At 40.3% G+C, this 25,512-nt stretch overlaps 2 protein-coding genes and 1 long non-coding RNA gene across 3 annotated transcripts; 1 reads left to right on the top strand and 2 right to left on the bottom strand.

Annotated features, from left to right (window-relative positions):
- Positions 1 to 3,947: 3,947 nt before the first annotated feature.
- On the bottom strand, positions 3,948 to 10,650 carry LOC136446271 (uncharacterized). The gene is made up of 7 exons (XM_066444615.1): positions 9,698 to 10,650; positions 8,789 to 8,885; positions 8,161 to 8,267; positions 6,476 to 6,870; positions 6,164 to 6,276; positions 5,233 to 5,349; positions 3,948 to 5,025 (listed from the first exon to the last, which is right to left on the bottom strand). The coding sequence occupies exons 3-7, from the start codon at positions 8,232 to 8,234 to the stop codon at positions 4,858 to 4,860; spliced, it is 867 nt and encodes a 288-aa protein (XP_066300712.1). The 5' UTR covers positions 8,235 to 8,267; positions 8,789 to 8,885; positions 9,698 to 10,650; the 3' UTR covers positions 3,948 to 4,857.
- Positions 10,651 to 11,472: 822 nt separating this feature from the next.
- Positions 11,473 to 25,405, bottom strand: LOC136446242 (beta-ureidopropionase-like). The gene is made up of 14 exons (XM_066444584.1): positions 25,157 to 25,405; positions 20,039 to 20,210; positions 18,465 to 18,552; positions 17,641 to 17,735; positions 17,268 to 17,352; positions 16,994 to 17,070; positions 16,484 to 16,538; positions 14,804 to 14,918; positions 14,156 to 14,237; positions 13,886 to 13,928; positions 13,549 to 13,575; positions 13,382 to 13,422; positions 12,846 to 12,932; positions 11,473 to 12,426 (listed from the first exon to the last, which is right to left on the bottom strand). The coding sequence occupies exons 1-14, from the start codon at positions 25,255 to 25,257 to the stop codon at positions 12,340 to 12,342; spliced, it is 1,155 nt and encodes a 384-aa protein (XP_066300681.1). The 5' UTR covers positions 25,258 to 25,405; the 3' UTR covers positions 11,473 to 12,339.
- Positions 21,556 to 23,806, top strand: LOC136446282 (uncharacterized). The gene is made up of 2 exons (XR_010757548.1): positions 21,556 to 21,901; positions 22,979 to 23,806. It is a non-coding gene; the product is annotated as an uncharacterized lncRNA (long non-coding RNA).
- Positions 25,406 to 25,512: the final 107 nt, after the last annotated feature.

Below are 25,512 nucleotides of genomic sequence, written 5' to 3'. Positions count from 1 at the left end.
CGCAAATGTTGTCCCTCTAGTTAGGTGGCGTTTCTGTACGCCAAAGATGGTTTATTCTGGACGAGATTGAGCCATCTTTAAAAAAATGACCGTTTCCATGGCAACCGGTGACCACCAGTCAACCCAAAACTTACCCATATTTTTACAAGTGGACCAAGGCCTTACCACCACCCAAAATTTTTTAAAAATCGACATTTTGTCCTTTGCTACAAGGTATGATTACAGACAGACCCTCTTAAAATAACCCATGATGCATTGCGATATTTGCGGCGATTCGATAACATGGCCGTTGGGTGTAATTCTTAAAACCCTTATAACTCCTGATATTTTTGACGGATTTTGTTGGTTCAAAGCCCAAAATGCAGAAAATGATATGGCCTATTAACATAATGTATTACACAACACCCCATAAGTGGCCCAAATAAATGCCTGTTTTTGGAAAGTAAACAATACATTTTTTACACAAAATTACGCCCAAAAATGGACTTAAAAGACTCATAGCTTCTTATAGAGTTAAAATATCAACCAAAAACATACTATTTCATGATTCATGTGGTATCTTTTGCCTACAAACCGATTTTCACCGAAGATTATTGATGTTTGATATTTTGTCCCAGTCCTCTGAATTAAGTAAGTCCCAAAAAATCGAGGTCCATTTTAATGACGTCACCATATCACGTGATAATTCCTAAAAAGCTGGACATTTGACATTGTTATCATGCATAATTATAAAGCAGAGGAATCAACCTTTTCAAAAAAGTAAGTCACCCTTTGTCCCTCTGTTTGGTACCAAATGGCTATCTTGAGGGACCTGGCCCATGGACTATACCTGTAGCTGGCGCGTTGTTCTCTAGCTCACCTGTGTTGTTTTTGGCAAGCAACATTTTCTGGTTAAGCCACCAAATTATGCACAGAATATTTGCTTGTGAGTTGGTAAAATGAAGGAAATATGTTTAGAAGATTGGAAAAAATTTGCAAATTTAAGCCATCGACAATCAGATGGTGCGTACGTACGAACGACGTTTCTTCAGGAATGTACTTTCACATTGGTTTGTTATCTACCGGCGATTGGAACGCAGGAGACAACTCGGAGACGCGTACGGAAATCATGTGCTATGTTTAAGAAAATAGGATTGTAGTTTAACACATTTCGTAGCTGACATTCTTTTAGAACAACATACCCAAGAATTACCCACTCATGGTCTGGAGTAGCCCTATAAGCCCCCTTACTATGAACGTTTTGTCCGTGGTCAATATGGTGCCCTGTTTATTAAACATCAGCGCAACATCAGCAAAATTGATAAACTGCAATGTTTTTCTATGGCACCAGTATATCGTTAAGAAATATAAATTGCATATTGAATACATTTTCCCGAAGAAAAAAAAGCTTAATGCACCTGCTTTAGCAATCAGCTTTATCTAAATGAATAGATTATGATAATCACAACATTCAGTGGCATCTTGAAGTAATCCAAACACCTTATAGCATTTTTGATGGAAATTGGATCTTTATCGATCGATAAACAGACATTAACACCGCTCTATTTGTTCAATGTCTTCTTGTTTCATAAATTACGCGTACAATAGACACTTGGATCTGGTAGTCTATTAGAAAGTATTGATTTACTGGTGATATAGACTTGACCACTTCTATTGGTGAAATGCGATAGAGACATATAGTTTATGACCTAATATCCCATTGTATTTTCGGGGAAATGTCTAAAATATCTCATTACCTGGTTTAACATGGTCGCAGTTTCACGTTCATGGTCAAATAAGCCTCAAAACTTCAAACCCCTTTGCGACTCTTTCGCGATTTCCCCATTCCCGAAAAGACCGAAATCTGGCAATTTGAGGGTCTCCTGTGTCACTTTTCACGATACGGCCGAGAGCGGTACTGCAGATAAGGCTCCATTAGGGTACATACTCCCGTCTAATGAAATGCGTAAATATCCAAGGTATTAGGCTTAAAGCCAGTGAGCACACGACAAACCGGTCTGGAAGTATTTACACACATTTAGAATGACAGGCAAGACTGTTCAGTACACGCGCTGGCATAGAAAGGAACTATTCCTTATACGTGGATGGAGCTCATGTCATATCCGCGGAAGCGCCTCCTATATTCATGCCCACATCAAATCTAGTCCGTAATGGGTAACTTTAGGGTATACGTGGACATCATTCGCTTCCCTGGGGAACTTTGGTCGTTAAATAAACTATTCATCCACTCATATGGGGTTAGGGACTGTCAGAGAAGCCCGGCCGTCTCTCAGAAAATATTACGATCTTTAATCTCAACATCTGCTTGGATACCTTATCCTATAGGCCTATTTCTTATGACAATTTTGGATGTCTCTCAACTGTTCATCAGCTTACACGTACCACGGTATAACATACATTTTCCCGACAATACAGTTACATGTACATGCATCAGCTATCGTAATCAAAACACTTTACAGCATTTTGAAAGGAAATTGGATTTATCGATCGATAAACAGGCATAAGCACCGCTGTATTTGTTCAAATTCTTATTGTTTCCTAAATTGCGATATATATTTTGATCTGGTATCCCTATTAGGACTTTCGTAAACCCACTGCGTTCCATGATAGGAATATTCAACTATTCTACTTAACATCGTAACGTGAACATCAATAAAGATTAAAGATTATGCAAATAAGGACCTTATTTGCATGATAGGTGAAAAGATGCTACAATAGCCTTCTTTGCTAAGATAACTTGTCATACTTTGGCCAACTTCTGTTATTTGGATGGTGAAGATGATCCATTGAGGACCTTTTTGTGTAATCAATGATAAACACCTTATTATTGGCGAAGGTATCAGTTTGTGAAACTCTAGTTTATTCATGATAAGCTCAAATCGGCACGAAGGCCGCTTTTCATTCAGGTTATGAGTGTTTTTTCGTGTATTTTTTTTACTTGGACACGTCTATATCCATAGCACTCTCCTCAAGCCAAGGATGGAACGAATAGCTGCTGTATAAAATGTAATTAGCGGTAAGATATTCACGACGAATCTTCTCTCCCGAATTAATGTGCCCCCCTGTCCGACAGCACCGTCATTGTGCGTGCGGCGGACGGTAGTTTCAAGTTGAAATATTATGGTGTCAGCACGACTAGAGAGAAAATCTACCATATATTTAGTTCGTGTTGTACACCGTTCTAAATAGAGAATATCCACGATAAGTGTTTTTATTTTGTCATACGGTTAATATTGTTAATATTTTAGCTTAATTTGAATTTTATTTCTAATTCTGCAAGTTGCAGTTTTAAAACACGCCGGAAGGTGGCGCGGCTGGTCAGCCTACACACGCCCAATGACGCCAGGACTTGGGCCTCTTTGTTGCTACAACCAATGGCTACGGCACTACGGTGAATTTTCCCGCCGCCATATTCGTTACCCAGAATCCTGCTATTCGGCTTTAATGACAGGTACCCATTTGTACACCTGGGTGGAGAGAGGAACGTCGTGCAAAGTGCCCATCCCAAGGGCACAAGATCGATGACATGACAGGATTCGAACCCATCATTGGCAACTTGATTCTAACGACAATGCCCTGTGTAGTACTAATCTAAACCCGCATAACAATGCGTATCTTATGATTGTTAGTATAGACAGTGATGTGGACAATGCACATGTCCAGACACCACCTGGCTGTAGGACAGCAGACATAGACCAATGGAAGAGAACAATGGATTTTCACACTTCTACCTGTGGAGGACGCGTTGATTTCATATCTGTGTTGTTTTTGGCAAGCAACATTTTCTTACCCATTAATTGTTATGCGGAAACTCCCAAAATGTGCATTGGTCGGTTTTGGTTGTGTGAAATGAATTAAACATGTTTAGGAGCTTGTAAATGTGCACAAACTCTGGTACTCTTCTTTCAGATTCGTTCATTACCTACATTGTACATTTGTACTTCTGCTAGGTTCACTAAAGTCACCTGTTATGTCAGTCCTTGCACAAATGTAGTGAATCGCAATAAACAAATTGTTGCGATCTGTAATGATTGTAATGGTCATGTGAAAGAACACAAGGTTACTAGAGTTGAAGGATATAGAACGAAGCGTTTCAGATGTGGCTTCAATACATGTATTCTAAAAGTGGGCCATCTACATCATGCATGTAAACGAAGAGAGGGCTACAAAAATCGACACCCCCTTATCCCCATAACTTTGAATAAATATGAGTTTGCTATCAAGCAAGGTGTGATGAATGTTCTACGTCTACAAGTTATAACTTCTACGGTCAATTAACGTGTATGAGGGTTTTCGAGCCTTTTATTTGACTTAATACTTCATGAAATATCAACCCATAGACCACCACAGAGATGACTTTGGCTATGACAATAACATCCTATTTTGTTCTGAATAGCAAAGGTTTATATGTTTTTGAAACGAATATCATCATACCTGCTCTGACCATGCCGTCTCTGGGCACGAGAACCATCCAGCATGGTCTTCATTGGTCATGAATCATAATCTCGTTCCCAGTGAGGTAACGAATGCTTAGATAGATACACAGCTGAGTGTAAGCTTCCATACTTTTCCGTGAGACTTCAAGAAGGTAAACACATTGGCTTGATAGCATGGGATTAAGTATAGAAACACTCAGCAGGGCATGCTGCATGATGCTTAGTTGCTTATCATGATCAGTAGCCATTCAGATAACAGTGTCGTCATGTAGCCTTGCCTACTAGAGTCAAAATATGTCCATGGACGTAAGTTTTAAATAGCTCCAAATTGTGCTACGATTGCTGGAAAGCAACGATTCACCTATACATGATTTTGGATTGAATAGTAAACAAAAGATGAGAAAACACATTTTCCTCTCATTTAAGCGGCAATTGCCAGGATGTCCAGACACACTGTGAGTGCCAGGATGGACACGAGCCTGAGAGATGCCACGGTTGTCCCCGCAGTATCACTTTGACCCCGAGCGTCGCTATGGCCCGTCAGAACGTGAGTGTTACACCTGTCCTCCGTACAGCACAGACTGCACACCTGGGAAAGATAGAGAGATTAAGACCCGGTTTACTCACGCGTTTCTAAGTACACCCAGAACACATGCTTGGAAATGCTTGTGTAAACACATAACAATTGTATTACATAACAGGTGAAATTTTGACCCAACATTGTCTCAAAAGTCAAGAAGGTTTGACGATTTAGTATTTCTAACTCAATCATGTAACCTTTTTGAAGATAACTAACCTCCGCTTGTCCATCAGCGGTCATGCAGACTTCTTCCTGCCAGTAGTCGGGGCACTTCGGCTGGCAGCTGCGTCGGTAGTACACGGTACGCGTACGTCGCTCTGTGATCCGTTCTACCTGGAGGTGCAAGTATTCCTTTAAAGTGAACACTGTGTTCGTGAATAGTTTCATCTGATGAGATGTAAGTGATAAGTTACTGAATAAAAAGACTCATTGAAGTTTGAACACAACCACGTGTTTTATTCAAACGACGTTTCGGTAACCGTTTGTCACCTTCCTAAAGACAATTACTTTACTCCCATTGAATTTCTAGTGATTTCTTGATCCCAGGGTCATGTATACGTTATCTTAAGCCAAAGTATAGCAACCTGCGATGTTAACTTACCAAAGCATACTGTATTTCCGACATTTCACCTTTTTTGTGCGTGTATTTCCAACTGTGATGCCGCTAAACAAACATTGTAATCCGTAATGAAAACAAACATGGCGACTGGAGGTGGCGACGTCGATTGCCATTACTTTATGGCATTAGTAATTTCTAGTGATTTCTCGTTCCCTGGGCCATAAATATATCATTTCATGTCAAAATACAGCAACCTGTGATGTTTACTCATCAAAGCATAGTGTATTCCGGAAGTTACCCTCCTTATTGGGTATTCCGGTGCATTCCGGGGTATTCCGGTAAAAAGGCAGACCGAGTCAGACTGGCTATGAGGAAAGTGACAGACGGTCGCCGAAACTTCGGTTGAATGAACCACTTGATTATGTAACTAAGACGAGATTTTTATTTTGACGATTGTGTTGTACAGGCATGTTCACAGTTCTGTTTGAAGTCGTGATGCACTTTGTGGTCTAAGGTCAAAGTTTAAGACGGAGGCATTTTTTCCAGAATGATGCCACTACACAGATCAATACTCATTGTAAACCTTACCCAGCAAGCTTCATCCTCTCGGCACTCCATTGCAAAGACTTCCAGGCCTTCTCCTCTAGAACACGCAGGCGACTTGCCCTCACACACGTAACAAATGATGTTCTCCGTGTAATCTACAAGGGGTAGAAAATCGGAATAAAAATTCTTGTCCGAATCTGCATCAACACGGTGGAATGCAACCTTTAAAATATGCATGCTTACGGAGGCTGCTAGGTTCTGTTCTTTGTGTTCTAGCAGTCCTCATCCCAGATATTTTTACCGAGGTTTGAACGGTATACGTAAACACCAGTAACAGAAGACAAGATGTCCTACCTTCGGTGTTCAGAGTGAAGTTGTCCCAAGACGCAGTGACGATGCCTGGCCGCTTGGTGGTGCTCGTGTACCATGTAGCTTGCAGAGGTCCCACAGATGAAACCCTCGATGCTCCACCACCATCTGTAGCTGCAGTGACTATGCCCGACCACTTGGTGGTGCCTGTGTGCCTTGTGGTAGTTACCGGCCGTCCGCTTGTTTTAACAGCGGGATCACTGCCCTTTGTGGCTGCAGTGACGTTGTCTGACCGCCTGGTGGTGCCTGTGTCCCTCAATGTTGTACTTGCAGTTGTAACCCCCGACCCACCGCTTACAGTTGCAACGCTACTGATGGTAGTAGTCCCATCCAGGTTCCATTTCAGCTCGAACCCCTTACCGGTTACGCTGGTGTCGGATCTGAGAAAGGCACGATGCTCATAAGTCGTAAATACGCTTTGTCGTGTATAATTCACCAAGACACATTCACAAGTCTAAAACCTGCAGTACCGTGGCCGACAGGTACAATGAGCAACACACCGAAAGTAGGTGTGTGTTGTTCATTGGTCCTGTTGGCCACGGTACTAGTACTTTAGGCTCTGTTCTAATAGCAGTGTTTTACATAACCGAAAAACCTTTACATGCTAGATGGGCATCTCCGACGTTCAGGATACAATAAGTCCCGTGGAGACAGACAAGCACATGTTATAGATTAGACAAAACATAGATAAAGGAGGCGCAAATCTCTGTTTTCTTAGCCCTTGGGCCACACAAATTTGCAAGCACTATACTGTACACGGCATGAGGCTAATCCACCGGTGTACAACTTTCATACTTTTTCCCAGAAGTTCTGAGTGCTAAGCAGAAAGTGCATGCAAATATAACCATTTCAAAGTTTCTGATTTCTGAACTCGATGGGTGAAATTGAACCCAGGACATATACCGCATACAAAGTGAGAACTGTACCCAGTAGGCTATTACCTTGGTACATACAAAGTACTTTGAGATTAGCCTCCTTTGCAGGCCTTCTGGGCGGCGCTGGCGTTTATTTTTTGGGAGCGCTGATTCGCGATTTTTAAAGGCACCCAGAGCACTTTATGAGACTTGAAAACTCGAAATATTATGGTTGCTGTAATCTTTATGAAATTGACAATTAATGCCACTGTTTACCACATTTGCGTTCGGATTTCTTATCAAAAGTGTGCAAAAACGGTACAAAAACAATCTACATGGTGACCTTTTAATTTCACGCGCCTACTGTAAATACTGTTAATGCCATAGCCCCACCCACCTCCGTCAAAACGTAGAAATGCAAAATTAAAACATAAAAATGCAAATATTTGACGGACATGCAGTCACTCTCTCATTTGTCGAACCGCTAATAGTGATGGACAGTCAGGATCAGTCTATTAGGGCTTGGAATTTCTATCAGTTCTCATCACACAACGACATCGTATCTTTGCTCATTTAATTTCGATATGTAATGGTATAGTCTTATTGAAACTTACTATGTGTAGGAAAGACTAGAAATTTGAGGGGTTTTTATTCAAGTTTCAAGCCTCATAAAATGCTCTGGATGCCTTTAACATATCAGAGATTGTACATGTATTGTCGCCGGCGTTCGGAAATCGCGAATCAGCGACCCCCCCTCCCAATAAACGCCAACGCCGCCCATGCCAGAAGACCTGCAGAGGAGGATATCGCGTATACCTGAAATGTAAAAGCGCCGTGTTTCCAGAAGTGATCAGTGGTCCCGGAACGGTGCTCCCACAGAATCTACCCATGGACTGGGCCGATGTGTCGCCTCCATCACGGATCTAAGTTACAGGTAAGACGTTGAGGAAAAACGTGTAATTTATGGCAGGCATTTTTCCATCAAACAATGTTCTCTCTTCCTAAACAATTTTCACCATGTAATGTTAACAAGAGGGCCACTTCAAGGTTACAGGTTACATGAATAGGACTGGAACAGCATGTTTTCAGCATCAGAAGCATCACGATTTCGTGAAATGCATCATACAAAGATGGACATTGAAACTATTCACATATATAAGATACAAGTATAACCATTCTTGTTTACTATCCAAGCAGAGGAGGGGTTCCGGCTGGTTTTTGACGTGTTTTAGGCGTTTTGTCGGGCTTTCTACTTTGTCATGTTTTTTCTCTGGGGTTTGTAGAGACAAAATAAAATATGACAAAGTAGAAAGCCCGACAAAACGCCTAAAAACACGTCAAAAACAAGTCGGAACCCCTCCTCTGCTTGGATAGTAATTCTTGTTAACGCTACTGTTAATTAACACCTGCCTATCATTGATAAGCTCTACTTTATTTTGATCACCTGGAGGTAGTCATAGGTGCAGTCCCTGTGGTCCTCAACTTGAAACGAGCCGAAGAATAGACGAATCCGCTCCCCGAGCGGCACCACAATCTTCCACCTGGCGGGACCAATTGGAAAGACAATCAGATAGATACTAAAGTTCAAGGAAGACCAAGACTGGCATGGAACTCCAACGTAGAAAAGGCCGTATCCAATGGCAAACAGATTGATCGACATGATAAACGTTGAAGTATGTTAGATCTTAATGCTGTATTTGTATGCATTTTATCCCTCTAACCTTATTTTGTTTTGGAGCCTTGGAGGATTGGCCCCATAAGGGGCTCAATGGTATCGCAATAAACTCTGAACAGGGAGCACCTGGCATCGACCTTATAAAGGAGGTCCAGATCAGAACACGTTAGAAGAAAGCTAGAGGCGACCCAATGCATGTGGCACAGATAAAGGCTTGGGACGGACTATGGTGAGTATAGTCTGTAACCGTGGGGTGGTGTGGCGTAAACGTGGGGTCGTGTGGCGTAATGTGGGGTCGTGTGGCGTAACGGCAGGGTGTTCAACTCAGAACCAAGAGGTCCCGAGTTCGAATCCCCCTGATGCCACCGATGTTGTGCCCTTGGGAAAGGCACTTTACACGACTTTCCTCACTTCGCCCTGGTGTATAGAAATAAAAATGGGTATGTTGTTATCTGTACGTAGCACTGTTAATGTAAGTTATTAAAAAAACTTGAGTGCAGTGCCACGTCGTCCTTGTCTGTCAAAAACCGAAGTAAAAAAAAAAAAAACCGTGCGACAAACTCCGATGTCCGGGGCTTTTTGGCCCCTCCCCGCGGGGGCCAGATGCTGGGCCGGCCACTATAGTGCGATTCAGTCAGGCTAATGGTCTAGCAGATACTTTAAACCGTTGATACTTACGTGCAGGAGGATGGAGATGGGTACGCGTCAGGAAACCCTGGGCTCTTGATAGTACCAGACGAAGCCGAACGGACTGCAAGCCCCGACTCCGAACATGCTGCAGTACAACGTACACAAGGTAGTCCGAAAAACGATCTCTACAAAAGTTCCTTATTGTTGAGTAAAGAAAAAATCGAATTTCTATACTTCGTGGAACGTCTATTTTGTGATAATATCACATATCATCACACCATACAAATATGGTTCACTAAACGTAAGATTTCGTTATTACTTAGATCGATATGGGTGGAAATTTCTGTCAAACGCATCTTTAGCTTTCATGCTCACAGAATGAAAATAAAAGTGCGCCTCTGTACGTGTAGGTACTGACATGCAATTCCCATAAGAGCTGTGAAGTGCTGATCACTGATGTGTTTCTGATGTCAGAAAAAATTGACTCACCATTGCCTTGCCCAACTGCAGTCCCAGACAACAAAGAGAAGATAAACACTGCAAAGTTCAGTAAAATCATGTACCACACAGTCATCGTTTCTACTTCCCTCTTCTTCAAAAATGACCAGGAACAAGAGATTCGGGGCTTTATATACCAACCCTATACCTGCTAAACAAACGGGGGGTATACTGTGACTGTTACACACAATAAGCCCTCGCAAAGACGCCGAGATTTGTATCCATGGCGATATTTCAGAAAAGCTCATTACTTGATTTCCTACCGACCAAATTCGATTGCGAGCCAGGGAATGTTTCTGCTCGAGTTCCAGCTTAAGGGATTGCTATCACATTTTTCACGGGGCTTTTATTTCGCCCTCGGGCTATTTTGGAATTTAGCTTGATGATACTTTTCACCTTGATAAAGGTGGTCCTGTTGCTGACATAAGAAACTTATTTCGGAATGCTTGGGAGAATGCCGCAGGGCAGAAAGAATAATCTTTTACCGCACAAGTCGGTAGAATTCATTACAATGAAGGATCTTTGACTGTAATTTTCAACACAAAGAATTGGACTTCGACTACACAAAGTTAGTCTTTGCCGAGGGTCCTAGGAATGAATTCACCGCCTCTATGACGTCACTTTTTGCACGTTACGTCACTCATTGAGCAATGAATTAAGTACAGTAGATACTTTGGGCATGTACATTCGGGTTCCTTCTATTCCTTGTGCTTAGAACCATGACGTCGGCAGTTGCAGTTAATGATAATATTTTACCATGCACTACCATTTCTCTACGGCATATTGTCCCTTCTCACATGAAGTTGTTGATTGAGAATGAGATTAGCGACCCAATTTTGACTAATCCGGTAACATTCCTTCAGTTTTAAATCAAGATAACATTCCAGATGGCCACCAACTGAGATTTTATTCAATTATCCATGGATTCAAATGAACTACAGTAGATTCCAATTATTTGTATACCTTTTTTCTGTATATTTCGTATTTCTGTATAGAATTTCAAAACACCAAACCATTTACCATCCACTCAATGGTAAAAGCAATGTATAACTGTATCGTCCATAATCGCAAAGTTCGGTGTATTGTATAGAACCTTGTCCGATTTTATCGTAAAATGACCCGAAACTATAGGCTAAATTTTGGGTTTGTATTGTAGTTTCGGGAGCGGGGACGCCGTCTACCGTTCGACAATCGCACTCTTTTGTTTCTTGCTATTGTTCTGCTCTCAAACAGTCGATATAGGTACCCTTGACATTCGTTGATCTCATCAAAACCTGTTTTTCAAGGCTCAAACGACGCGACGAAAGTCAGCGAAACGTTAAGAATTCGAGTTTCAAGCCTCATAAAATGCTCTTTATTTGTCTCACTTCTTCACAAGGACAGAATTAATCAACAGTAACACTACAGAGCACGCCAGTTTTGACACCAAATTTTAAAGTACAGTAACGTCCTGTTGGTGTTGCTTATGGCAGGATAGTCCAACAGCCTTCTGTTGTGGTCATGTTGTTCATAACATAAAGAAAAATTCTAAATGTCCATCCCGATCTTCAAGTACAACGTTTTTGTGTAAACTGTAGTTACAACCTCATTAACCCAATTATTGAAAAAATTAGTCACCTACAAACTCGATAAACATAAAACCATTGCTACTGTCCTTATCTAATAATAAGTTTGTTTTTTTGGTAATTGGTAATAGATGCAAAGTAGTATAAAGTACAATTATTATAATTCATTTATTTTCAGTAGAAATGTAGAGTTCATCAAGGTATATAATCATAGTCATAGACGATAATGTTCTTGCAGTAACCTATTGGATGACAGTCTGTATTCGTCTTTTTGCAGCCAAAAATATGACCATTTGTCAGTAGCAAACTAAATAAACACACAATCCTGATGGTAGCACAATGTCATGTTAATATTTCAAAGCCAAATAGTAGTTAGTAGTATCCAGTACATTTAATCATACTGCTGCTGGTGTGCCTGACACAGGGGTGGGCAGCAGTCGGCTAGTGTGATAAATATGCGATAACATATATGTGTGTGGTACAGGTATTTAATACCACTTACAGCAGGTATTACGAGTGGAATGCTGAAGAAAAGAAAAATCAGAATGACGAGCTTCTCCAATTGAAGAAATTGCTGTTTTTAAAAGTTTGTCTTTGGTCCAATGCTTAACAACACTTCTTGGTTGTTTATGTCTCCTTGACGACCGGAGGTTGGTAGCCATCTTGGATGGCGTAGGCCAGGGACTCTGCATACATGTCCAGTCGAGCAGTCATCTGGATAGAAAAACACATAAACGATAAAGATTTGCATCTTTAATAGAAAGACTATAAATAAAATCACATTTATGGACTATGTCTAATACAATACTTGATTAAAAGTTCTTTCTGTCTGTAAAAATTCAATCTTTGATACATATCATTTTTGCACTACACTAACATATGCAATGAAAGCAATGCACAAAATCAATTCACTCATTTCAATTCAAGCAAAAAAACAAGAAACATTTTTCTGCCAGGCACTGTTTTCCTTATACACCATGCACTGACTGCAAGAATGCATTTAAATGATCATAATAAGATGTACATGCAGTGTAAATGGCACAGTACCAAATCATCTTTTGCATTGAGTGCATGTTTTTTTGTTGTTTCAATGTTATGAGTCTTTTGTTATGACAATACAATACACAACTCACCCTGAAGCACCACTTGTCCTTGACCTGTCTGCACAGGTTCAAGTCCACCTCTGTCACCAGCAGTCCGTCATCTATACGTGACAATCCCTGTATGTAATGCACATAATACACATTACTATACTCTGCATGCAATACACACAATACACATTTATGACTATCTATGACAGTCACTATTATCAAAGCAAAGGTTGGGTTTGGGCTTTATTTCAACATCTTTTTGGGCGTTTTTGTCTGGCTTTCTAAAGAAACTGACAAGATAGAAAGCCCTTTGCTTGGGAAGTTAACCTATGACTGAAATCTATAACTGTTTACCAGAAAAAAGTATAACTTGACTGTCTTGCAATTTTCAATAAAAAAAGCGTATAGAAACAGAAAATAGAAAAATACCTAAGAAAGCATTTTGAGCTCCACTTTATGCTAATCTTGCCATAATATTGATATCAGCTGTACCCATGGAAAGGTTTTACATTAATTTGCAGGCAAGATCTAGACTAAATAAAAGGTCTTATACAAACTAAGATTGTTACACGACTCACAGGAGTGCGGCTTCCATCAGGGGCTGCTAGATAGCTGGAACCTGAAGTGTAACAAGCAGATGGTCAGGATATCACAGTATACATTAGGGTAAATCTCAGTACTTCGTCATGTTAGAAAGTATATAGCAAAAGAAAATACATGTACAGGCAAGAGGAAGACTGCTTACCGTAGAAGTGGCCAAAGTCATGGTGAGCTATGGAGAAAAAAAAGAATACATTGTATCATTAAGACAAAAACAGTGAACATCACAATGTACAAAGACATTTAAATTCTAGACTACAAGATCTACACTGGTTATGAGAAATGAAATGATTTCAGCACTGCAAAATCTTGTGTGCAATATTTTCCAATAGGTCAAAGATATAGGCTAGTTCCCATTCACAGCTACATGTACATGTATATATTGGACTGTTCTTTGTGCTTAAATCTTCACATAGAGATAATTTCCATTTTCGTTGAAATAACTTCTTTTCTGACTAGAGATAGTAAGGACTGTGGCTTACCCTTCTTCCCATCCCCTGATGTAAACTCACTTTCAAAACTCTCCTAAAGAAAATCATGTTTCTGTGATGAACAACAATATCATTCTTGTACAAGTCATGATTGTGTAATACAAATCAGACAAATCTATAATGTATTATGTAAACACACAAGTCTGCATTGGAAAGTCAGTTCTACAACTGCAAATTTGAATGTAGTTAACTGATAGGCTACAAAAACATTGGTTTAATTTACAACATGGAGTATTACTTTTTTTTCAGAATTGCACATACCGTTCCCACCCTGTTGATGGCCACAGAAAAGTAGCTGTTTGCGATGGCAGCGTTGCGGGCCTCTATCCCCCACATTGGTTCACTGGAGAGGAAAGACATGTGCAGCATACAGTTAGCTTGTCAGTTCAATTGACTGTGATTTATAATGGAAGAAAAAGTTGGATCACTGCCTCTGTGATTGTCACTCTATGTGACTGTAAGCAGTGGATCAAAAGTTGCAGAACAGCATCCCCCATCTCTATTCAGAATCAGAGATGGTTGTTAGGCCCTAACATGAACTGATTTCATTACTCCTACAAAGAATCGTGACCGTAGCTTGTCCAAACCATTAAAACCAGTTTTGCTGCAGTACCAAGGAAAGTCGCCAGGAGGCCTATAATTGACCTTGACCTTCGTCTTCCAAGACCTACCCACATACCACATATCATCACAACTCATCAAGGTTTTTCAGTTATGCTGACCACAAATATCCAGAAACACAAACAGACAGACACGTAGACAGGCACACCAAAAACAATACCTCCATTTTTCATGGGGGTTAAAAGTCTGGTTCTGTGTCAGAGGTCCCATCTGTATGAAGTGACGACACAGAGGCAGCCGATTGCAAAAATGACCAAAACGAATCTAACACGACTCTTTATGGCATACCTGAGTGCACCCACGGTAGCTGAAGGGTTAAACACAATTTCTGCCCCATTGATCCCATACATCATCCAGTTCAGGGGGTGGTGACGACCATAGCAGATGTTGATCGCTATTTTTCCTGTAAGAAAAGAGGGGGGCTATTAGTATGGTGCATAGTAAAACGGTCCCCCGAAAATGCGAAATGGAACGAAATGGAACGAAATGGAACAAAATGGAACGAAATGGAACGAAATGGAATGAACTTAAACAACATATGTAACATTATGATGTGAAATACCACTAGATAGCGAAATATAAGGAGTAGACCGGAACAGGAAGCATTTTAAATACAGAAGTGAGTGGTAAATACATAATATTACGTGTTTTATTTCTTGAATCTATGTGATGATATTAAATACAACATTTTTGTCGCGTTTGTGTGACTAGATTCTTCCTTGAAAATGGAAGCGCCGCGTGCAAAGAGATCCGCCGCTCTTCCTTGTGTACCAACGATCTGCAAATGAACTGCTGCAAATAGCTGGGAAAACAAGCAAACGGAACTGAGTATCGAAGTTAGGACCAGATTATACAGAAGTTGGTGGTAACATTGCATCTCCAAGAGGGCATGAGGCAAGCGTTATCTTATTATGTATACAGCTAGCGTGTTTGCATGTTGTGTGAACCGTGAAATACATGTCCTCCTCGTTCACACCCTCCTTTTGTTTTGTCCGGAACAGGGAAGCAGAAATGTCTCCAGAGGACTCCATGTCCGTGTTTGAATGGAGTGTGAAATGTGTGAAATTGGTGACGCAGCGCAGAGCTTCATTTGCATATCATTAACGGAGGGGTCCATTCCCCGACAGCGGTCTAACTTTGAGCCGAAGAATTGGTTGTATAAAAATCGTTGTTGCGGAGATATGCATATGCTACGTACTAGTAATGGACTAAAACCGTATGTAAATAACTGGAAAGTCGGAGTTTGATTCAACCTGTCGGTAGCACGCCCACAGTTCGGTCGCGCTGGCAACAATGGCGGTTCATTTGTATGCGGGGCTCCATTTGGGAGAGAAGAGTTCTGCCCCGCAACACGCAAACACGCTGTATGAATAATAAAATAACGCTTGCCTCATGCCCTCTTGGTGAATTATGAGATGCAATGTTACCACCAACTGTATAATCTAGTCCTAACTTCGATACTCAGTTCCGTTTGCTTGTTTTCCCATGCTATTTGCAGCAGTTCATTTGCAGATCGTTGGTACACAAGGAAGAGCGGCGGATCTCTTTGCACGCGGCGCCTCCATTTTCAAGGAAGAATCTAGCCACACAAACGCGACAAAAACGTTGTATTTGATATTATCACATAGTTTCAAGAAATAAAACACGTTATATTATGTATTTACCACTCACTTCTGTATCTAAAATGCCTCCTGTTCCGGTCTACTCCTTATATGTCGCTATCTACTGGTATTTCATTTCATAATGTAACATATATTGTTTTAGTTCGTTCCATTTCGTTCCATTTCGTTCCATTTCGTTCCATTTCGTTCCATTTCGTTTCATTTCGCACTTTCGGGGGACCCTAGTAAAACACACATGTAAGAATAAAAGTACTGAAAAAAAGGGATAATTTTAAAAAGTTACAAACCAATATAAAAATGACATTATGACAGTTTGTCTTTAGGCTATAATTGGCTTAAAACTTACCAAACTGAGTCTGAAATACTCTGTGCCCAGTATTTCCCTCCATGTAGTATGTAGACTATTAAAAAAAAGACATCCAGGATAAATGCCATAAGAGAGATCATGTTCGTACTGCAAGTCTTGAAATGTTTGTGGAGGTTTTATGTTGCGGTTTCTGCAAATATGCATTTCCAATATCATGTTACTACCCATACTTCAAACTTCTTTCAACCACAAAATAAAAACACAGCAAAAACATCCTTTCTCCTTCTACCATAAAAAAGAATAAATTTATAGTATTACAGTATTACATGAATATCAAATGGCATGATACCTTTTTGACATTTTTGAAATACAATTCTTCTTATCAATGATGCTGAATTTGAACATTTGATAGAAGAATGCATAAAGTAGCCGAATCATAACATAACAATAATTATTCACATATTCATCAACAAAGTACAGAGACTGCTATATTTTTTGCAAGTTTGCAAATGTAAAAAGTCATCAGTCGAGATGACTGGTGGTCTCTACCTCATTAAAGTCGCCAACCCTGGGAATGTGGTTCTTGCGACTCTTTCCCAGCACAGTGCCAGTGTTGGAAATCACAACTGGGGAGGGCAAATGTCAGAACAAAAGCACATTACAAACAAAAACAAAACATGTGGCCGTTTTGTTTGTAGAGTTCACACATTTTACCTATTTGTGTGACTGCAATTGGGGAAATTTCTGAGAGATACCTATTATACACACATATATGTATATACACAAAAACATACACAAAGTAATATCTGATGGGTGGCCTTACCTGCAGTATTAGCAATGATATCCCCATGTGCTGCATCCCTCTCCAAGATGGGGGAGACAATCACCATGTTGTACTTCTTAGCAAGCTATAGGAAGAGGCAATAAGACATCAGCTCTACGTACATCACTACATGATTTTTTACAAAACGCAATAACTTTTTATACTCTCAATTGTACATGACTAGTGTCAGTAGAGACAGGTCAGGGGCATAGACAGTTGTATATTTGTCCTTTGACAGGTAAAATATGAAATATGGAGTCATCAGAAAATGCAGACAGAAAAACCAATAGAGTACATACAGTGCATACTCCTTCCTATTTCTTCAAGCATAAAAATTTGATTTTTCAAACCTGCACATTTATTTCCCCCTCACCTCCTGACAGAACGTGGTGGTAGGTCCGTCCTCCGCTGACTCGGCAAACTCACACCAGGGCTGCTTCTCACGTGTGCAGAACGCAAACGGCATTGCTGTGAAGAAAGGAGAGTTTTGGTTGGATGAGGGACCAGGGCTCCAGACTAACTTTTTGACCTCGGAGCACTGTGCTCCCAATCCAAAAAAATGGGTGCACCAGCAAAAATTTAGGCGCACCAGTGTCACTAAAAAAATTGGGGACACAAGCAAGTCTCTTGGACACACCAAGGAATACTCCTATGAATTAATGGTAACAAGCTTAAATAATGTATTTTGCTAGATAATTAAAGAAAAAGCACAATCATTTTTGATGGGAGCACTGTGCTTCTAAGAAAAAATTTCCAGGAGCACCAGCTAATTTTTGGGAGCATATGCTCCTAAAATGTGCTTAGTCAGGAGGGCTGGGGACATACACAGCTACAAGTCTAGACATTATATATGACAATTGAACTCATCATCAGGAAATTAACTTTCCAGGAATTAAGGGGACTGAATTGTGCATTTGATCATGTGTTGTCAAACCCTGAAGAGCACCCATGAGGTAGCTGTAATTAACTTCCTACAAGAGTAGTTTGACACAATTTTCTATTCATTTACAAAATGGAATCATCATCATCTTCATATCATGACTTAAGCGAAATATGAAGTATAGGATACATAACAGAAGCCAAATTAGTTGCTTCTTTTAGAATTAATAACAGTCACAAAAGTAGGCACAAATTGTTTGAAGGAAGAAAAAATCAAGTACGCTAACTTCTGGTTGTACAAACTTTAGGAAACCTTACTCCAGGTCTCCTGGAAGCAGATGATGTTGACTCCACACATGGCTGCCACCTCCACAACCTCTGCAATGCGAGTGTGCAGTGCTGCCACCTAGCAGATTTGAAATCAACAGCAGGCTCCAGTTCATTACAATCAATCTTAATTAAGTACCAACATGTTGCATGGCAGGCACACAATGCATGTGGGTAACAATGTACAGCATTGATCCCCATTGAAAAATGTAATAAGTTCATACTAGTAACACAGTAGAGGAAACACAGATTTGTTATATCATTTGACAGACAACTGTAGAAAATACTGTAGTTTTTAAATCATTTAGCTCCGGCTCTGGGGAGACTGATTCCTTTGAAGTATAGTCATCTACCTGTGGCTTCAACTTCAAGTGGTTCCAGGGAATACTTTGTCACTGACATATTTTCAACAGTTACTCAATACCTCAACCCAGTGTCCTATTCATTTCTCAAATTTGTTATCACATTTCAAGTTAAGAATCAGTAGTCATAAGTTGAAAATAGAGACGGGCAGATATAAATGATTATAATGTAGCCCCTGACCAAAGGTTTTGCCCATTTTGTCCAATGGAAATTGAAGATGAATTTCACTTTGTCATGGAATGCTCTAAATATGATGTTTTACGTAATAAGTTATTCATATTTCTCAAAACAAGTACAACAAGAGTTCCACGACCTCATATCTCTCTAAGGATATCTATCTAAGCTACCTGCATACTAAATATCATGGAAATCCGTTGTTCCTTCGTTCAGTTATGCTCCTTAGAAGATTTTCACAAGAACGCCCCTGCAGTTCCAGAGGTAGCTGCTAGGGGGCCCAAACCTACTCCACTTCTTTATTACATCACAAGCTATCTGCCACCCAAAAATCAAGACCACAGCACGTCCAGGTCAAAAGATACAAAAATTGAAGATTTGCTGCAGTACCAAGGTCACATACCAGGGGGCCAAAAGTCAACCTTGAATTTTGGCTTCACAAGACCTGCCCACATACCAAATATCATTATAATCCATTAAGAGACTCTTGAGTTATGCTGACTGGAATGGTGCGGAAACACAAACAGACAAACAAACAGACAAACACACACACAGACACACCCAAAACTATATCTCCATTTTTCATGGAGATAACAACAAAGAGTCTCAATGTTACAGACTGTTTGAGTATATATTTAAATGCGACAATCCCCACAAGGTAAAAGTAGGTTAAAATATTTAAACGACTGCTTTATCATCAGAAAAAATACCCAAACCGAAGATTAGCCCCACTCGATTATAACACTACAGTATATCAAAAATGTATGCTAGCCCTTATTGTATTGTATTAGTAATTAAGTTTTATTCTATACTTCTATTTTGTATTATGTTTAAGAATTCTTGTCATACATGTACTTTGTACCGTGTACAACTGTCGTGCAATTAAGTTCTTCTTTCAAGTCCAACCTTTTCCCACAAAGTCATAAACATTACTCCAATGCCCTTTTTACATTCTATACAACTGAGTGCAAGACCTAAAAAGTACGATATGACATCTGTGTGACAAGATCTAACAGAAGTTGACAAACCTGCTCTGCAATAGGTGCACTTGTGGGCAGAATGACCTTGTTCTGGACGGCTGCGACGCGGACCATTCGGGCAGGCCTCAGCTGTTCTTGTACCACCTGCATGCCGTAACCAGCCAGCTCAAACTTACGCGCCTCAGCCAACTTCACTGCCTCTGTGGGTAGGGCCAACTTACTGCAAGTGGGGGAATAAACGGAATGCCAATTAAGCATCTATGCAGAATGGTCGTCCCCTATGGCAGGGTGTGGAGTTTTAGAGAATCTGATAAGTTAAAGTTAAAATGGGGTATTGTAAGTCTTCCGGATACTGAGCTGGGGGAAATAACTGTCGGACAGGTCACAGTTGAAGACTGTGTCCACAGTGACCTGGTAGTAGTAGCAGACAGATAACAGTTAAAGACGGTGTGTACAATGAGTCAATGACTTAGTAGCATTCCTAGTCAATCTGTAATTTATGCTTGTCACAGAATCTGCTCCCCAGCATAAGAAGGCGACTACAACTGCTCATCAAGGACTTCGTCTGGGCTTAGTGGGTACCAGGCTACCAGCCATCAGCAGGTGGAGAGGCCAGTGAGCAACAGGGCAGGATGGTAGCCTCTACTAGGCTCTGCGGATCACTGGGAAAATAGTAGAAATTGGCCAAATAGATATAGAGTGAATAGCAGGGTTTTTTCTAGAAAAATTAAACAAGAGGGAGCACACACATGCGAGGGAGTGAATTCTATGTATTTATGGAAGAATCCATTGCTGAGCGAAGGCTGTATGCTCATATTAAGCTAAAATCTGAATTTGACAAGGGGGAGCTGGGCTGAAAAAAGAGGGTGCAACGCCCCTCTTTCCTGATTTAGATGAACCCCTGGAATAGTATGCCAAGGGTAATTAAGTATGCAGAGAAGGTCGCCTATTGACCTTCTCTGCATATCTCACTACCCTTGGCATACTATTCACTCTATATCTATTTGGCCAATTTCTACTATTTTCCCAGCGATCCGCGGAGCCTGGTAGAGGATAGCAGGATGGCACACGGTGGTGAGGAAGGGAGCTGATGCATGCACAGAGACGGGGAAAGCTGGGAGGGCAAACGTGCTGGCTAGTGCTGCCAATCCATGCCAAGCAGGTCACCAAATTTGATTGTCGAACATTGAACTTTTTATAGGTATTCCAACGCTACCGCGAAAATCGTCTACCGCATGGCGATCGGTAAATTTTCTACCATCTTCCCACACCCGCGGTACAAAAACTATTCGTTTTTACAGGCAAAGTCACCCATGAAAATAAAGGATATAACTTTCTCTTTCTTGTGATGTGTTTGTTTTGCTTGTAAAATATTTCAAACGCCAGAAATTTGCCGATGAAAACGGCGCGGCGTAGCGCGCGCGGCCGTGATTCAAAAACATGGCCAATTTCTCTTCCGCCTGCACAGAATGTGACCCTGAGTTCATGGCGCAATCGCATCGCCGTCTTAGACCGCAGCAGAATGAAAATGGCGCCATTGGAAAGAGCAGATTACGTACCTGGAACAAAAGGAAATTTTAATTTTTTGAGCAGTAAAAGTCGATTTTAAAAAACTCATCGATCTTTAATGATAAAATTCACCACCTAAATTTAATTTTTTCTTCTTGTTCTTGGTGTCAAATTGACGGCAAGAAACAGGGCTACGTTTTGATGTGATCGACATGTTTATATCATGCACACCGGCGAAGCGGGAGCTACTTATCCCGATGGGGGTGGCCCTGTGATTGGATGGTCGCGCCGCGCGATCCTGACGCGCGAAATTTGGACCTCTGCGTTCCTCAGAAACAGAAGATTTGTGACTGAAGGGGCACAACCAAATCCTTTCTGATGCTTTGGAGCAAGAAATTCCAGGTAAAATATTTTGCAGTATTTTTCATTTATAGGGTTGATAAAATTTATTAATTTTTATTTTATTTATGCCTGCCTGAATGTGTGCATGTTTTTTTTGTAGGGCAATGCCAGCAATGTAGTTTCAAAAGCAATTGTTTTAGGCATGAAAACAATGAATAACATTACAACTTTAGAGCAGTTAATTTCTTTGTTATTGTGTTATTGGCTATGTGAATCATTGTTTGCCTTGTTCCAAGTCTAAAATACCATTGTGTATTTTGCAACTTGTTGAACTTGAGGCACCGTGGGCCCCCGGTTAGGTGTCAGCCGGGGAACCTATGCCTAATTTTTCTGAAAATCTTACTAGTGTTCAAGTTTGTCTCTTTTTGATGAAATATTATTCTGCTTGCCTTGTTCCAAGTTTAAAAATACCATTGTGTATTTTTTTCACTTGTTGAACTTGAGGCACCGTGGCCCCCGGATAGGGGCCAGCCGAGGAACCTATGCCCAATTTTTTCCCAAAACTCTGACTTTATATGATATTGAACTTTGTCGTTCTTATGAACGAATGCTAATTGCCACAAGTAGATAATCACCCTTTGGACTTCACAGGATCACTGAGAGTTACATTAAATGCTATTTAGGAAGTTATAAATTGCCAAGTTGAAAGAAAGTATTCAGGGATGACATTCATCGCTTACGATTAAAAAAAAAAGAGTCATGACTGCCAGCATGCAGAAGAATCAATGGTTCTTTTCTCCTTGTGAGGTGAAACACTGTTCTTCTTGTTGAGTCTGGTACAGCGACATCCATGACAATCCCACGTGGTACCCAGATGCAGTCGTTGAAGATGGAATACAAACTGTCTCACTCACATTCTTCAGTTATAGTCATTTATCTACTTAATCTATTCATTAAGCGAAATGTCCTTGTTGCTGTATCAGAGAGTGAGTCAGTGAGTGAGTGAGTGTATCATGTAGCCTTTGTTCACATATGATATGTGCCAGTCTGATTCTTTCTTCACAATCATAAGAAAGAAAATTGATATAAATGCAAATCAGTATAGTGATGTTAACAGTCTAAATATTTGTTTTTCAGGAGGAATACACCACCTTCCTGATGTCAGACATAAGAACAGCAGAGAAGAAATTAGTAATACATGACCATGTAGTATCTACTGAAAAATGTACTAACCCACTTAGGAGTGGGAGATGTTGAATGGTGGAGGACAAAGGTATGGTTGGTGAGTTAACAGTTTAGTTATGCCACCAGTTCAATTAAGACTTAGTGTTTAAACAGAGGAAAACAATGAAATTATGAATGAAAAGATGTAACAGTTGCTAAATGTATGTGTTTAGCAATTACATTGTAGCTTACAGTTATACATTGTTGTTGTGACTGAACTCTATTGCAATGATGATGATGTCCACTTCTGAAAACATTAATGTTGATGATAGCCATGGATGAGTAGCCATGTTCTGTAATGTGTACATGGGACTGTCATGATCATCTAACCATGAAAATGATGAAAAGTAAGCTGGTGGTTGCAGTAAGAAGTTGTGTACATTGCATTCTATGGATGAACGGAAATATACCTGCAAAAAAATCATAGAAATCTGTGTACAATTTGTATACTTACTGAAGACAGCCTCTTACCTTGAAAAACGTTGACCTTGTCATAATAAGTGCAATATTTACATTGTCTAGCTATAGTACAAACATCTGTCATATATTGTGTAAGTGTAAAGTTGCAAGTTGTGGTGATGTGATGATGCAATGTATCGTCTACTAATATCAAGTGACATATTCACAGTACGCAAATTCTATATTTGACCATGACAAAGTTGACCTTGTTATTAAGGTTGTTAACATTGTCAACATTCTATGGATATAACATATTTGTGAGTAATAAAACATAATGCTGTGTATTGTGGAAAGCCGTGAAGTATGATACTTTGTCGTGCTAGCTACTGCATGTACTGTACTGATAATACTGGCTAAACATCAATGGGTCCGTAACCAAAAATGTGGATTTTTGACCCCAAGTCAATCATTTTGTGAGGAAGTACAGGTGAGGTGGCTAATATTGTGTGAAAGAACATCTATGGGTGTTGCTATGTTTAAAATATCGGAAGACAGGGGTGTTCCTATAAAAAAATACAGGTGAGTGAACTTTGGAGGATTTTTCCTTCTCTTGAGGTCAAAGGTCACGGTACCACCTGTAAAATTTATCATGAAAGGCATATTTTCACCCTGTATAAGATAATAATAAAACGACATGAAAGTCCAGAACCCTGTGGGATTATTCTATGTAGTACATATTACCAATAAATAACATAAAGTAAGCTTTGCAGCATTTACTTACCTTTCTATTACCTTTTAAAAAAGGTAAATTATTCATTTTCACAGTTAATTCCCACGGCCGGCCTTTCTGAGGGCCGATTTTGGCAACTTCGTGGAGCCATATCTCGGCAACCGCTCAACATATTGACTTCATTTAAAAAGCATTTTATTTCATTTGATTAGCTCTTTCAGGAAAAGTAAATCATCAGTGTATCATGTTTTTAAAAACTTTATTTGAACAGTATAGTTAGAATCTGAACGTGACGTTGTAACAGAATTTGTACCATGCACAGTATAGTAACAGGGCCTAAGTAGTCCTTTTTGGACTGATTGACATATACATATTTCAGCTTGTCACCTAGCTATAGTATTAATAAAAAATACTATTCTGACAATAAGCTGAGGGCATGCATGGGACATACATATACATGTACAAAAAATAGACACTTGTTGCTTTGTGGGGAAAAATCCAAGAAAAATTCAGATTAATTTTGTACTTGTCTCCATCACTTCTTTTTTTCTTCATCATGACTTAAAACAGTTAAACATTTATTTGTTCAGTCTAGGTACAGCTACCTGTCTGAGTGAATTAATGCAAGTTAATGATAGTACTGTACTTTGTAAGTAGCGAGTCCATAGGACGATAACTAGTTTAGTGACGTTACCTTGGCCTAGTTTGTGCACTGTCTGCTTGAAAAAAGCACGTACAAGAAGGGCTTAGGGGGAGGGGTGCAAAACTCCTTTTTCTGAGGGTGAGGGGTGTGTTGGCACAGGGGGGGGGGGGTAAAAGGGGGTCATGCCTCCAGCGCTAGCTGAGTGATTATTTTGTCAGAATTGTCGCATACTTGAGTGTGAAGGACATCGCGGTCCACATTGAGGGACTAACGACTGCCAGTGGCCTGAGCACGTAGCTCGGTTTTTACTTGCACTCACCTGAAACTTGAGCCGTACAAAACTCTCTGCACTTCTCGGAGTTTTTCCGGCGGGATGTGCTCCCGTAACACGTCATCCACGTTCTTTAACTCGTCACCCATTGTGTAGACGTTGAGTGGAGTCCTGCAAGGATTGCGAGTGCGAGAAATGGCGCTGGAATCCTCCAGTAGGAGTTGTCTTGAGTGCAAACGAAGCAACTTTTGCAAGAAAGGCAAGCCCGACTGCAGATGACCTTTAACCTATGGTGGGCGGTGCACAGCGGAGGCTCTGTGCGGTCAGAGGTCACCAGAAAAAACTTTCCAAACTAGAGTTCCACGACCTCATACCTTTACCAAGTGATGAGTACAGTACATACC

This window comes from Branchiostoma lanceolatum, chromosome 1 (assembly GCF_035083965.1).
Source record: "Branchiostoma lanceolatum isolate klBraLanc5 chromosome 1, klBraLanc5.hap2, whole genome shotgun sequence".
Taxonomy (NCBI): domain Eukaryota; kingdom Metazoa; phylum Chordata; class Leptocardii; order Amphioxiformes; family Branchiostomatidae; genus Branchiostoma; species Branchiostoma lanceolatum.
The sequence above is the reverse complement of the archived record's forward strand: the minus strand, read 5'-3'. Positions and strand labels throughout refer to the sequence as shown.

Coding starts and splice junctions, on each gene's coding strand:
- LOC136446271 (XM_066444615.1), bottom strand. CDS start 8,234: ATGGGTAGATTCTGTGGGAGCACCGTTCCGGGACCACTGATCACTTCT. Junction 6,871..8,160: donor ACGGCGCTTTTACATTTCAG/GTATACGCGATA, acceptor TGCCTTTCTCAG/ATCCGACACCAGCGTAACCG. Junction 6,277..6,475: donor CTTCACTCTGAACACCGAAG/GTAGGACATCTT, acceptor TACCCCTTGTAG/ATTACACGGAGAACATCATT.
- LOC136446242 (XM_066444584.1), bottom strand. CDS start 25,257: ATGGGTGACGAGTTAAAGAACGTGGATGACGTGTTACGGGAGCACATC. Junction 17,071..17,267: donor TATCATTGCTAATACTGCAG/GTAAGGCCACCC, acceptor TGCCCTCCCCAG/TTGTGATTTCCAACACTGGC. Junction 12,427..12,845: donor AGGACAAGTGGTGCTTCAGG/GTGAGTTGTGTA, acceptor TTTTCTATCCAG/ATGACTGCTCGACTGGACAT.